We start from the raw sequence: 15,161 nt of genomic DNA on the forward strand, positions 1-15,161 counted from the left end.
TTTATGTCTGTTAGTGTTTCTCTTATGTATTGAGGTGCTCCTATATTGGGTGCATAGATATTTACAATTATTATGTCTTCCTCTTGGATTGATCCCTTGATCATTATGTAGTGTCCTTCCTTATCTCTTGTAATCTTCTTTATTTTAAGGTCTATTTTGTCTGATATAAGGATTGCTACTCCAGTTTTCTTTTGATTCCTATTTTCATGGAATATATTTTTCCATCCTCTCACTTTCAGTCTATATGTGTCTTTAGGTCTGAAGTGGGTTTCTTGTAGACAGCATATATATAGGTCTTATTTTTGTATCCATTCAGCCAGTCTATGCCTTTTGCTGCTGCTGTCTGACTCTATGCGACCCCATAGATGGAAGCCCACCAGATTCCCCTGTCCCTGGGATTCTCCAGGCAAGAACACTGGAGTGGGGTGCCGTTTCGTTCTCCAATGTAGGAAAGTGAAAAGTGAAAGTGAAGTCGTTCAGTCGTGTCCGACTCTTCGCGACCCCATAGACTGCAGCCTATCAGGCTCCTCCGTCCATGGAATTTTCCAGGCAAGAGTACTGGAGTGGGGTGCCATTGCCTTCTCCACTATGCCTTTTAGTTGGAACATTTAATCTATTTACATTTAAAGTAATTATTGATATATATGTTCCTATTGCCCTTTTCTTAATTGTTTGGAGTTTGATTTTGTAGATCTTTTCCTTCTCTTATATTTCTTGACTATCAGTTCAGTTCAGTTCAGTCACTCAGTCGTGTCTGATTCTTTGCGACCCCATGAACTGCAGCATGCCAGGCCTCCCTGTCCATCACCATCTCCCGGAGTTCACTCAGACTCACGTCCATCGAGTCCGTGATGCCATCCAGCCATCTCATCCTGGGTCGTCCCCTTCTCCTCCTTGACTATATAAGTCCCTTTGACATTTGTTGTAAAGCTGGCTTGGTGGTTCTGAATTCTCTAAACATTTGCTTGTCTGAAAAGCTTTTGATTTCTCCATCAATTTTGAATAAGATCCTTGCCGGGTACAGTAATCTTGGTTATAGATTTTTCCCTTTCAGTACTTTAAATATATCCTGCCATTCCCTTCTGCCCTGCAGAGTTTCTGCTGAAAGATCAGCTGTAAAATGTATGAGTTTCCCTTGTATGTTACTTGTTGCTTTTCCCTTGCTACTTTTAATATTCTTTCTTTGTGCTTAATCTTTGTTAGTTTGATTAGTATGTGTCTTGTTGTGTTTCTCCTTGGGTTTATCCTGTATGGGACTCTTTGTGCCTCTTGGACTTGATTGACTATTTCGTTTTCCATGTTGGGGTAATTTTCAACTATAATCTCTTCAAAGATTTTCTCATACCCTTTCTTCTTCTCTTCTTCTTCTGGGACCCCTATAATTTGAATGTTGGTGTGTTTGATATTGTCCCAGAGGTCTCTGAGAATATCCTCTATTCTTTTCATTCTTTTTACTTTATTCTGCTCTTCGAAGTTATTTCCATCATTTTATCTTCCAGCTCACTGATTCATTCTTCTGCTTCGATATTCTGCTACTGGTTCCTTCTAGAGTATTTTTAATTTCATTAATGGTGTTGTTTGTCTCTGTATGTTTATTCTTTAATTCTTCTAGGTCTGTCTTAATTGATTCTTGCATTTTCTCCATTTTGTTTTCAAGGTTTTTGACCATCTTTACTATCATTATTCTGATTTTTTTTTCAGATAGTTTGCCTATTTCCTCTGCATTTATTTGGACTTCTGTGTTTTTAAGTTTTTCCTTCATTTGTGGAGTATTTCTCTGTCTTCTCATTTCTTAAAAAGCTTATTGTGTTTGAGGTCTCCTTTTCCCAGGCGTCAAGGTTGAATTCTTTCTTCCTTTTGGTTTCTGCCCTCCTAAGGTTGGTCCAGTGGTTTGTGTAAGCTTTGTATAGGGTGAGATTTGTGCTGAGTGTTTGTTTGTTTGTTTGTTTTCCCTCTGATTGGCAAGGCTGAGTGAGGTGGTAATCCTGTATGATAATGATTGGGTTTGTATTTTTGTTTCATTTGTTGTTTAGATAAGGTGTCCTGGACAGGGTGCTACTGGTGTTTGGGTGATGCTGGGTCTTGTATTCAAGTGGTTTCTTTTCTGTGAGTTCTCACTGTTTGATACTCCCTGGGGTTTGTTCTCTGTTAGTCTAGGGTGTTGGAGTGAGTGCTCCCACTCCAAAGGCTCAGGGCTTGATCTCTGAAGTCCCGTGTGCCTGAGTTTCCTCAGTAGTCAAGAAGGAGTGGTGACAACATCTACTCCGAAGGCATGCGTGCCACATCTGCAGACCCTTTTACTGGCATCAAGATCTGTGTCCTCCAGCTGAAGTCATCCCTTAAAGTCAGCCTCCTTGATGAATAGCCCTCTCTCTTAGATGATCCTCTGGTGATTTGAAGATTTTGAAATCCGGTGGGACCTGTGTGGTCCTCCTGGGTCCTGAAGCCTTTCTTCACACTCTTTTGATGCCACCCTACATGCATGCAAGATAGTGGCCACCACAGCTCCATCCAGATCACACCCCAGGCACTCCAGTGTGTCTCTGTGTAGCTAGACCAAGTCTTTGCCCAGAACCTGGTTCAGGCTGTGGTGCAGAGTGAGTGGGGCTGGGGTACTTCCCCTTTTGGATTGGGAAGTGCCATGAAGTTCTCTTTGCCCTGATTTTTGGCAAGCCAGCATGTGTGTACTCCTTATTCCAGCCCTACTGTCATCTCAGTGGATTTCTGAGCAGGAAAGGAAGTTTGTCTCATGCACACAGGACCCCAGGACTGTGATGCCCAGGTTGGGCTTAACTTAATGCTCCCCAGGGGAAGGGTCTACCCACACATATGTTTTATTTCATTACAGATTCCTCCCAGGGGCACAGGTCCTGACCTGATGCCTTCTTTTTTTTTTTTTTTTTTTCCATCCCAGCTGATTATGTGGAGATCCTTCTTGCAGCTTTGTTTGTATAAACATTTTCCTGCCAGTTTCCAGTTAGTTTTCCATGAGAATTATTCCGCATGTGGATATATTTTTTTATATGTTTGCTGTGGGAGGTGAACTCTATCTTCTCATATTCTGCCATCTTGATTCCCCTCCCCTGAATTATATTCCTAATAGATCTTTTTTCCCCCTTAGGTACCTCTTCAGAAGACTATCAGAAATGCCACAGAAAAGTGTAAGAACTAACATTTTTTAAAGTTGTTGTGTTTTTAATGCTTTTTGTTCTCATAGTTATATAGCAAGTATGATTAGTAGCCCCAAAATTCAGGTGTTTGTTTATTCAGTATTTGTTGAGGACTCACTATATGCCAGGACTGTTCTGATTACCAGAGTATATTTTCTATCTATCCATCTGTCTGTCTGTCTGACTATATAATTGTTGTAACAAAATTGATTAGAAACAAAATTTCTGCCTTAATTGAGTCCACATTCTAGTTGGAGGATATTAACAAGAAATTAATAAGCAAGTAAATTTATACCATGCTATTGGGGCTTCCCTTGTGGCTCAGCTGGTAAAGAATCTGCCTGCAATGTGGGAGACCTGGGTTCAATCCCTGGGTTGGGAAGATCCCCTGGAGAAGGAGAAAGTCTACCCACTCCAGTATACTGCCCTGCAGAATTCCATGGACTGTATAGTCCGTGGGGTCCCAAAGAGTCGGACATGACTGAGTGACTTGCACTTTCACTTGGGCTTCCCTGGTGGCTCAGAGGGTAAAGCGTCTTCCTGCAGTGCAGGAAACCTGGGTTCGATTCCTGGGTCAGGAAGATCCCCTGGAGAAGGAAACAGCAACCCACTCCATTATTCTTGCCTGGAAAGTCCCATGGATGGAGAAGCCTGCAGGCTACAGTCCATGGGGTCGCAAAGAGTCGGACACGACTGAGTGACTTCACTTCACTTCATATGGTAATAAATGCTATGGAGAAAAATAAAGCATGATTGGGGACTACAGAGTATTAGGGTAGACATTTGCTCTTTTAAGTATTGTGGTCAGAGACTCACCATTGAAAAGGTAGTATTTGAGCAGAGACATAAGAAGTAGATAGACCAAGCTGTGTAATTCATTGGAGAAAAGAACATTCCAGGTAGAGGGACTGGCTGGAGCCACACCCTAGGCAGGAGGGCTTGGGCTCCTGGTGTGAAGTGAGGCGGAGTAGTGAGTTAGGAGATAAGTGAGAGAATCAAGATGCCAAATCATATAAAGCATTTTAGGCAAGTATAAGCGAATTTTAAGGCTGTTGAATGGTTTAGAAGGATGATGTAATGTGGCTTATGTTTTGAAAGAATCATCCTAGCTGCTGTGTTGAGAACAGACTATGATAAGGCAAAGAATTAGGGAAATTATAGTTAGGAGAATACTGCCCTAACTAGGCAAGAAATATTGGACTACAGACCAGAGTGGCAAGAGAAGAGATAGTGAGAGGTCAGAGTTTGGATATATTTTCAAAGCAGGGCTAACAGAATCCACTGAAGTGAATGGGGAAGTATGAAACTATTCCTGAGGATGGTCATGCCTCATGATTTACCTGAGACAGTCCCAGTATGTACCTGCTATTGTGACATAATCTTTAATAGAGCTGACTTTTACTCTCAGAAAGGTCCCAGTTTGGACAAATCATTGTTGTAAATATGGATGTATAGGCCAGAGGTGGGGGAGAAGTGAAGTTGGGTCTTGAGAGTGTCTGGGACCCATGAGTTGTCTCTGAATTTTTACTAATTTGTGCTGCAGGTTTCAAGCCTAGTTCTATACCTAGGCTGGACTCTACTGATAAAGTCATTGATGAACTTACAGCCTTTTTTGGGGCCTGAATTCTCCATTGCTGATTCTTCCTCACCTTAGCTTTCGTTACCACCCTAAACCCCTTAAATCTCACTGAAGTTCTCCACCCAGACTTTTACTTCATTTTCTTTCTGCAACCTTCATGGTAAACTCTCCTAGACACAATAGTCCTGTGCCAGGTATTTTGGTTCTAAATTTGACCACCTTCTCTGCATTGCCTTTGGTTTGTGAAACCTTTTGAACTAGCAAGATGTTAAATGTACTTTCATGTAGTCTTAGAGTTTGGAAAGTGACCTCAATAGATGAGAACAAAATAAAATGACAACTACTCTATCCCCCATTCTGTGTAGAACGATGCATGTCAAGCTTGTAATAGATGAGATCAAAACCTAATTCTTTCATCATTAGCTCATCACCAACCTCCAAGTTATTTTAAAAAAGGATAAGAATGCACTGAGAGGATGAAATGATTGAGAATGTTTATGTTGATGTTTGGCAGAAACCAACAAAATTGTGTAAAACAGTTATCCTTCAATTTAAAAAAATGAATAAATTTTTAAAAACTGTTTATTTCTTTGATAAGAGTTGATGGTGTCATATGCAAGGAGAGAAAGAAACTTCTCCCTCACTACAACACAAGAGGAGAAGCCCCCAGAGAACCATTTGGAAAGTTCAGCATGTATTCTCTGGAATTTGGTTTCTGACTCACATCTGGAAAGGTTCAAAGCAAGGTCAGTTAGATGCTGTGGAGTGGCTGATAAAGAGGACGCTAGATATACTTTCAGAGTTTTGCACAGCAAAGATTTGTGCATATTGCCCAAATGTCAGACCTAGATCCTGCAGAAGGGATCATCTTGAAAGGGATCATGTCCAGTGTGGCTTCTTAGAAAAGACAAAATAAACTTGACTGAAAGAGGTTGGAGGGACTTCCGTGGTGGTCCAGTGGTAAGACTTCAGGCTCCTAATGCAGGGGCTCTGGGCTCAATCCCTGGTCAGAGACCTAGATCCACATGCTGCAACTAAAGATCCTGCATGCCACACTTAAGACCTGGTGCAGCCAAATAAATAAAAACTTTTAAAAACACAATGAAAAACGTATTTTAAAAAAAGAAGGCTGGAACTTGTATCATCAAATGCAAAATCTGAGAACATCATAAAAGCAGCAAGTGAGAGCGTCCTCAGTTCAGTTCGGTTCAGTCTCTCAGTCGTGTCCGACTTTTTGTGACCCCATGAATCGCAGCACGCCAGGCCTCCCTATCCATCAGCAACTCCCAGAGTTCACTCAGACTCGCGTCCATTGAGTCAGTGATGCCATCCAGCCATCTCATCCTCGGTCGTCCCCTTCTTCTCCTGCTCCCAATCCCTCCCAGCATCAGAGTCTTTTCCAATGAGTCAACTCTTCGCATGAGGTGGCCAAAGTACTGGAGTTTCAGCTTTAGCATCATTCCTTCCAAGGAAATCCCAGGGCTGATCTCCTTCAGAATGGACTGGTTGGATCTCTTTGCAGTCCAAGGGACCCTCAAGAGTCTTCTCCAACACCACAGTTCAAAAGCATCAATTCTTTGGCACTCAGCCTTCTTTGCAGTCCAACTCTAACATCCATACATGACCACAGGAAAAACCATAGCCTTGATTAGACGGACCTTTGTTGGCAAAGTAATGTCTCTGCTTTTCAACATGCTATCTGGTTTGGTCATAACTTTTCTTCCAAGGAGTAAGCGTCTTTTAATTTCATGGCTGCAGTCACCATCTGCAGTGATTTCGGAGCCCAAAAAAATGAAGTCTGACACTGTTTCCCCTGTTTCCTCATCTATTTGCAATGAAGTGATGGGACCAGATGCCATGATCTTTGTTTTCTGAGTGTTGAGCTTTAAGCCAACTTTTTCACTCTCCTCTTTCACTTTCATCAAGAGGTTTTTTAGTTCCTCTTCACTTTCTGCCATAAGGGTGGTGTCATCTGCATATCTGAGGTTATTGATATTTCTCCTGGCAATCTTGATTCCAGCTTGTGCTTCCTCCAGCCCAGCGTTTCTCATGATATACTCTGCATATAAGTTAAATAAGCAGAGTGACAATATATAGCCTTGATGTACTCCTTTTCTATTTGGAACCAGTCTGTTGTTCCATGTCCAGTTCTAACTGTTGCTTCCTGACCTGCATATAAGTTTCTCAAGAGGCAGGTCAGGTGGTCTGGTATTTCCGTCTCTTTCAGAATTTTCCACAGTTTATTGTGATCCACACAGTCAAAGGCTTTGGCATAGTCAGTAAAGCAGAAATAGATGTTTTTCTGGAACTCTCTTGCTTTTTCCATGATCCAGCAGATGTTGGCAATTTGATCTCTGGTTCTCCTGCCTTTTCTGAAACCAGCTTGAACATCTGGAAGTTCACAGTTCACGTATTGCTGAAGCCTGGCTTGGAGAATTTTGAGCATTACTTAACTAGCATGTGAGATGAGTGCAATTGTGCGGTAGTTTGAGCATTCTTTTTCATTGCCTTTCTTTGGGATTGGAATGAAAACTGACCTTTTCCAGTCCTGTGGCCACTGCTGAGTTTTCCAAATTTGCTGGCATATTGAGTGCAGCACTTTCACAGCATCATCTTTCAGGATTTGAAATAGCTCAACTGGAATTCCATCACCTCCACTAGCTTTGTTCGTAGTGATGCTTTCTAAGGCCCACTTGACTTCACATTCCAGGATGTCTGGCTCTAGGTGAGTGATCACACCCTCATGATTATTTTGGTCTTGAAGATCTTTTTTGTACAGTTCTTCTGTGTATTCTTGCCACCTCTTCTTAATATCTTCTGCTTCTGTTAGGTCCATAGCATTTCTGTCTGTTATCGAGCCCATCTTTGCATGAAATGTAGGGCAATTTTACCTTGAACCCTTCAAAATATAATACTTCATGTTTGAAAGTGTCAGCATTTGGTTATCTGTCATGCCCAAAGGGCACCAAGGACATGTTATAATAATATCAATTAAGATCAGAATAGACCTTTCCTATGTTTTCCTACAATTCCTTCCTGCTGCTCCAATGCCAGAGAATCCTAAAGAGTAGTTAGCAAATGGGGGAGGAAAAAGAACAAAAAATAGAAGGGGAAAAAATGACTATAGTTGCCCTCACTTCAGAAGTCTAACTCAGAGCTAGGTTGGGAAAAGGAAGAGGTTTAAATTAAATAATAAGAGTTTGGTGTTGTGATATTATGTATTTTAGTTGCTCAGTCATGTCCGACTCTTTGCAACCCCATGAACCATAGCCTGCCAGGCCCCTGTCCATGGAATTCTCCAGGCAAGAATACTGGAGTGGATTGCCATTTCTTTCTCCAGGGGATCTTCCCAACCCAGGGACTGAACCTCAGTCTCCTGCATTGCTGGCAGATCCTTTACCATCTGAGCCACCAGGGAAACATTGTAACTGGTAATCTTGCTTTAGTACTTAAGTCCCAGGTAAGGAGGTGCTCGTTTGTCTTTGCTTTGCAGCCAAGTTCTGTGATTTACAGTTATCACAAACCTGGCACAGGAGTTTCTGCTTGTTACCCCAGTGCAGTTTTGGAAATCCAAAACAGTTTCCCTGAGCAATCTTCCTGAGAAGCCTGTAGAAGTTGACATTGTCCGCTTTTAGCCACTAGATGGTGATAGTGCAGAATCCAGGTTTTCTTGTGACATATTCTGAAGACATCCAGCAGGTTAAAGGGGCTTAAGTAATGAGGAATGTTTTATGCTGTTAATATGAGTAGACAGGCTGAACGGTAGGTAGGCAGTGGGAGCAAGCTCTCCGTGTGGGCATGGGTAACACACCTTCTCTTCAGCAGGCATCAGCATAATAGTGCAGTGCTTCTCAAGCTACTTGTGCTAAAAGGCTGGGTTTTTATTTTCAGACTGTGTTTCAGTGCCTCTAGTTTTGAAGAAGACCAATAGTGGGGTTTTTATTACCTAAAACTGTGTGTTTATTACCAGAGAGTACCACAAAACAGTAGAATACACATGAAATTTTATTTGGGGCAAAAAAGTACTATTTTTGACAGGATGAATTTATTGTATTTGTATTGTATTGTATTTGTTTCTTTTTTTTCTATTTTTACAATTGAAGTATAGTTGACTTACAGTGTTGTGTTAATTTCTGCTGTGCAACAAATTTATTTGGTTTTACATACATATTGTTTTTTAAGTATTATTTTCCTTTATGCTTTGTCATAGGATATTGAATACATTAATAGTTCTCTATTCTATACAGTATGTTCTCTATGCAGTTGTTTATTCATTCAATATGTAAAAGCTTACATCTGCTAAGCTCAACCTCCCACTCTATTCCTCCTATAACCCCTTTCTGCTTGGCAATCGCCAGTCTGTTCTCTGTGTCTCTGATTCTGCTATTTCATAGATCGGCTCGTTTGTGTCATAGTTTAGATTCTGTATATAAGTTATATGATGATCTCTGGTTGCATCCATGTTGCTGCAAATGGCATTACTTTATCCTTCTTTATGGTTGAGTAGTATTTTATATATGTATATTCCATTGTATACACACACCACATCTTCTCTATCCGTTCAGCTGTTGATGGACATTTAGGTTGTTTCCGTGTCTTGGTTATTGTGAATACTGCTGCTATGAACACAGGGTATGTGCGTCTTTGAATTATAGTTTTCAGTTCAATTCAGTTCAGTCACTCAAAGAGTGTCCGACTCTTTGCGACCCCATGAATTGTATTATAGTTTTAAATTTGTCTTTTTGACAGGATGAATTTAAAGGGGAAATATGAAGGAGTAAAATTCTTTTTGCTTACTGAGTTCAACTTTTCACTAAAGCAGTAATAGGAATTTTAAAATAATCTTTTCACATTTAGTTTTCAAGTCCACTGGGGACTCAGAAATCCCACTTTGGTGACCAAAGGCTGAGCTTCAGTCTTTTTGTATTCTTATAATAAATAATCCTCTTTCACACATTTGATTGGGGGCAGTCTCATTTATGAAAGTATGAAATAGAAAAAGAATATTAATTTTTTTAAGTATTATCTCTCATGTTACTTGAGATCCTTACCAGCAGAATCCTAGAAGACAAGACTGCTATTCTTTTTGCATAAATGAGACAATCATGACTCAAAACAGGTTAAGTAACTTTCCCAAGGACTCTTAAGTGTGAGTAGCAGACCTGAGCTTTAAATCGAGATCTGTCTGATTCTAAATGCTGGAGAGAGGGTGGAGAAAAGGGAACCCTCTTACACTGTTGGTGGGAATGCAAACTAGTACGGTCACTATAGAGAACAGTGTGGAGATTCCTTAATAAACTGGAAATAGAACTGCCATACGACCCAAGCAATCCCACTGCTGGGCATATACACCGAGGAAACCAGAATTGAAAGACATACGTGCACCCCAATGTTTATCACAGCACTGTTTACAATAGCCAGGACATGGAAGCAACCAAATGTCCATCAGCAGACGAATGGATAAGAAAGCTGTGGTACATATACAGAATGGAATATTACTCAGCCATTAAAAAAGAATGCCTTTGAATCAATTCTAATGAGGTGGATGAAACTGGAGCCTATTATACAGAGTGAAGTAAGTCAGAAAGAAAAACACCAATACAGTACATTAATGCATATATATGGAATTTAGAAAGATGATAACAATGACCCTGTATGCGAGACAGCAAAAGAGACAAAGAGATAAAGAACAGACTTTTGGACTCTGTGGGAGAAGGTGAGGGTTGGATGATTTGAAAGAATAGCTTTGAAACATGTATATTACCATATGTGAAACAGATCGCCAGTCCAGGTTCGATGCATGAGACAGGACGCTCAGGGCCAGTGCACTGGGACAACCCTGAGGGATGGGATGGGGATGGAAGTGGGAGGGGAGTTCAGGATGGGGGACATGTGTACACTCGTGGCTGATTTGTGTTGATGTATGGCAAAAGCCACTATAATATTGTAAAGTAATTAGCCTCCAATTAAAATAAATTAATTAATGAAAAAATAAAAAAATAAATACTATGCTTTGTACCTGTTGTCTCACACTGATGGATACACATATTGCCTTTTCAAAAAACTATTAGTTCATATAGATATATTAACATTTTTCTAACTAGTTGTATTTTTTCTACAGGATAATTGATTGCATAGGAATGTACTTACTTTAAGTATTATTTGAAGATTCTCAAAAGTTACTCAAACAGTAAAAGAATTCCATTAATTTGTTCTTGTTCTAGCATGACGATATTAGCAGACCAAAGTATTTCTCCAGAACCAAAGGCAGAATCAGGTAATTAATAATGAAATTTGAATCAGGTTCACATTCAGAATCATGTAATTAATAATGTAACTAATCATTTTTATAATTGTCTATTTTTTATTTTTGTCACAGTATGATATATGTTAAGAAAACTGGTAGCCCAGGAAATTGAGTGCTTTTTAGTGTGTGGTTGTATTTAAGAAATGAAGATGTGTGAGGTTAGGTCTTAACTATCCCCACAGTACCTCTCATTAATTCATTTAATAAACATCTACTGAGTGTATATTCTATACTAGGCATTACTGATATATACCAACAGGGAATGATATATTTTTCCTGTCCTTGTAAATTTCAATCATAGGAGAAGAAGGTAATCAGTTAACAGATACATTGAAGTTATGCGTGATGATTGAAAAATAAAAGAAACAACAAAATGCCTTGCATTTTTTGGCCCTCTGTTATGCAGTTTATTATTAGAATGAACTTAGCAAGACATTTACAACCTTATTAACATCTGCTTCATTTCAGATTTCTATTTTCTTTATTTCCTGCAGTAAGTTTTATAGCATTTGTTTAGGGATAAATTTAAAGAATTGCTTGCTTTGTTCCTGATGCTTATAAAAGTCTGTATAAGCTGGAAAAAAAAGAATTTTTGGTGTTATCTTTACTTTAAGCAGGTATCTTAATGAGCATTTAGAAAATGCTAGGTATTAAGAAGTATGGGCATAAAAATGATTAAGGTGGTTTCCATCCTAAGGGAAATGGATCTGGTGATAAAAACTAAACTTGTAAAAGCACACATCCTTGAAAAGAGTAACACCTACTACCCTGGAGGATGAGCATTAGAAGAAAGATTTGTTTTATAGATCAAAGATTAAGGAGCTTGTGAACAAGAGAAGAAAGGTATGAAAGGGAAAGTTGGTAAGGGTACCAAAAACAATCATGATTTTATCTAGATCTTGGCAAATAAAAAGTTTCGATTTGCAGTGGAAAATATCTATAAAGCCTGGCAGTAAGGCTGAATAGTCATTCTGTAATTATGTATGCTTTTGTATTCTTATTATTATGTGGTTGATTGACTTAAATTTTAAAATTAAATAAATCACATTTTGCTCTAGCGGTATTCTTCACATATTCCTTAATTCAGCATATCCGTTTGTTCCAGTTGTTTGTCAGGCTCTAAACTAAATGTTAGGAAACCAAGAAATGGCTATATTTCTGACCTCAAGGATCCAATAGTCTAGTAATAGAAACAAACAAGAAATTACTTCTCAGACTTCTGCTCAACCTTCTTTGCAAACTTACGTACTGCTATTGGTTATTAAATGTGGGAGTTCTTAAAGGCTGATTCCTTGATTTTAATCTCCTTTCAGTCTACCCATTGATATGTATAAGTGTCCTATAAAAGGCAGGACTTCCAAATTTTCCATTCTAGACTCTCTTCTCTGGATGCAGCTGCCTCTGGACATCTCCCCTTGGATGATGTAGAGATACCTTATCTCATCATTCATTAATTTCCCTCATTCAGCAAATATTTATTAAGCACTCATGGTGTAACACAAATTATTTTAGTTGCTGGGGAACATGACAAATTCCATGCCCTAACATAGTATATGTTATAGTAGAGAAAGAAAGATAATAAACAGATAAACAAGTACATATAACAATGTCAGAAATAAGAGTAATGTAGGACAAAAAGGAAGGTACAAACACAGAGTGTGGCTAGGGATGCTGTTTTGGACAAGTTAATCAGGGTAGGCCTTTCTGAGGACGGGACATTTGCACAGAGCTTGAATGAAGTGAGAGAGTGGGCTATGTGAAAAATCTGAGGGCAGAGCATGCCAGGCGAAGGGAATAATAAGAGGAAAGGCCATGAGATGGGAATGTGTTTAGCATGTTTGAAGTAAAGAGGTTAGTGTGAAAAGAGGAGCAAAATAAGGAAGTAAAAATGAATAGTTGAGGACATCCCTGGTGACTCAGTGGATAAGCATCTACCTGCCAATACAGGGAACATGGGTTCAGTCCCTGGCCTGAGAAGATTCCACAGGCCACAGAGCAGCTAAGCCCATGTGCTACAACTACTGAGCCCAGGCTCTGGAACCTGCAGGCCACAATTAGTGGGCCGGTGTGTACTGAAGCCAGTACACCTAGAGCCTGTGCTCCTCAACAAGAGAAGCCACTGCAATGACAAGCCCCCTCATGACAAGAAGAGTAGACCCTGCTTGCTGCAACCAAGGAAAGCCCATGTGCAGCAACAAAGACACAGAGCAGCCAAAAATAAAAAGAATTAATTAAAAAATATTTTAAAAAAATTTCTGATGGAGTGTTAATCTTAAAAAAAAAAAAAAAGAATGGATGAATTGTGGTCACAGAGCAAGTAGTATAAGGTAGTCTTATATGCCATCACAAGGAGGAGGAATTTTTTTCTGAATGTTCTGATAAGTGCATTTAGAGTAGAGGAAGGACATGATAAGGTACATATTTTAGAATTATTTTCTGGCTACTGTGTGGAGAACAGACTAAGGGGGCAGAGTAGAGGCAAAAAAACATTGTCAGATAAACTACTGGAATGGTCAAATAATAGTGTTTGAGACTTAAGTGGTAGCAGTGGTCTGATCTGAAATCTATTTTAAAGGCAGATGGGCCAGGATTTTCTGATTAGACTCCTTAATGGGTAAGAGAGAAAAGTCAAGAATGACTCTTAAATTATTGGTTTGAGCAACTAGATGACTATTGGTATCATTTCTTGCAATAGGGACATAGTAGGGCAGAGCAAGTTAGGAGAGTGACTAAGAGACTTTGATTTGCACATATTAACTTCTTTCTGTCAGCTCATGTACATAATGTTCCATGAAAGAATAAATAAACAAATATGCATATACTCAATATATTCAATATATATGAAGCTCAAGATCAGGCAAGATTATTCTGGAAGACAGAAGTCAGAATAATGATAATCTTTAGAAAGGGAGATGAGTACAGTTCAGTCGCGCAGTCATGTCTGACTCTTTGCAACTGCAGCATGGACTGCAGCATGCCAGGCCTCCCTGCCCATCACCAACACCCAGAGTTTACACAAATTCATGTCCATTGAGTCAGTGATGCCCTCCAATCATCTCCTCCTCTGTCATCCCCTTATGAGTCAGCTCTTTATATCAGGTGACCAAAGTATTGGAGTTTCAGCTTCAGCATCAGTCCTTCCAATGAACACTCAGGACTGATTTCTTTTAGGATAGACTAGTTGGATCTCCCTGCAGTTCAAGGGACTCTCAAGAGTCCTCTCCAACACCATATGCAAAAGAATCAATTCTTTGTCGCTCAGCTTTCTTTATAGTCCAACTCTCACATCCATACATGACTACTGGAAAAACCATAGCCTTGACTAAATGGACCTTTGTTGACAAAGTAATATCTCTGTTTTTTAATATGCTGTCTAGGTTGGTCATAATGTTCCTTCCAAAGAATAAGCATCTTTTAATTTCATGGCTGCAGTCACCATCTGCAGTGATTTTGGAGCCCCAAAAAATAAAGTCTGACACTGTTTCCCCATCTATTTCCCATGAAGTGATAGGACTGGATGTCATGATCTTTGTTTTCTGAATGTTGAGATTTAAGCCAACTCTTTCACTTCTCCTCTTTCACTTTCATCAAGAGGCTCTTTAGTTCCTCTTCCCTTTCTGCCATAAGGGTGGTGTCATCTGCATATCTGAGGTTATTGATATTTCTCCCAGCTATCTTGATTCCAGCTTGTGCTTCATCCAGCCCAGAATTTCTCATGATATACTCTGCATATAAGTTAAATAAGCAGGGTGACAATATACAGCCTTGACGTACTCCTTTTCCTATATGGAGCCAGTCTGTTGTTCCATGTCCAGTTCTAACTGTTGCTTCCTGACCTGTATACAGATTTCTCAAGAGGCAGGTCAGGTGGTCTGGTATTCCCATCTTTTTCAGAATTTTCCACAGTTTATTGGGATCCACACAATCAGAGGCTTTGGCATAGTCAATAAAGCAGAAATAGATGTTTTCCTGGAACTCTCTTGCTTTTTCCATTATCCAGCAGATGTTGGCAATTTGATCTCTGGTTCCTCTCCCTTTTCTAAAATCAGCTTGAACATCTGGAAGTTCCCGTTCACGTATTGTTGAAGCCTGGCTTGGAGAATTT

General features: G+C 39.7%; 1 protein-coding gene across 1 annotated transcript in view; it reads left to right on the forward strand.

Annotated features, from left to right (window-relative positions):
• MEIKIN (meiotic kinetochore factor) overlaps window positions 1-15,161 on the forward strand; it is a 139,566-nt gene that overhangs the window by 36,636 nt on the left and 87,769 nt on the right. Inside the window, exons 7-8 of the mRNA XM_027970580.3 lie at window positions 3,122-3,161; window positions 10,974-11,026. Of these exons, the coding sequence (XP_027826381.2) occupies window positions 3,122-3,161; window positions 10,974-11,026 (93 nt within the window). The remainder of the gene's footprint in view (window positions 1-3,121; window positions 3,162-10,973; window positions 11,027-15,161) is intronic.

Source organism: Ovis aries, chromosome 5 (assembly GCF_016772045.2).
Source record: "Ovis aries strain OAR_USU_Benz2616 breed Rambouillet chromosome 5, ARS-UI_Ramb_v3.0, whole genome shotgun sequence".
Classification (NCBI taxonomy): domain Eukaryota; kingdom Metazoa; phylum Chordata; class Mammalia; order Artiodactyla; family Bovidae; genus Ovis; species Ovis aries.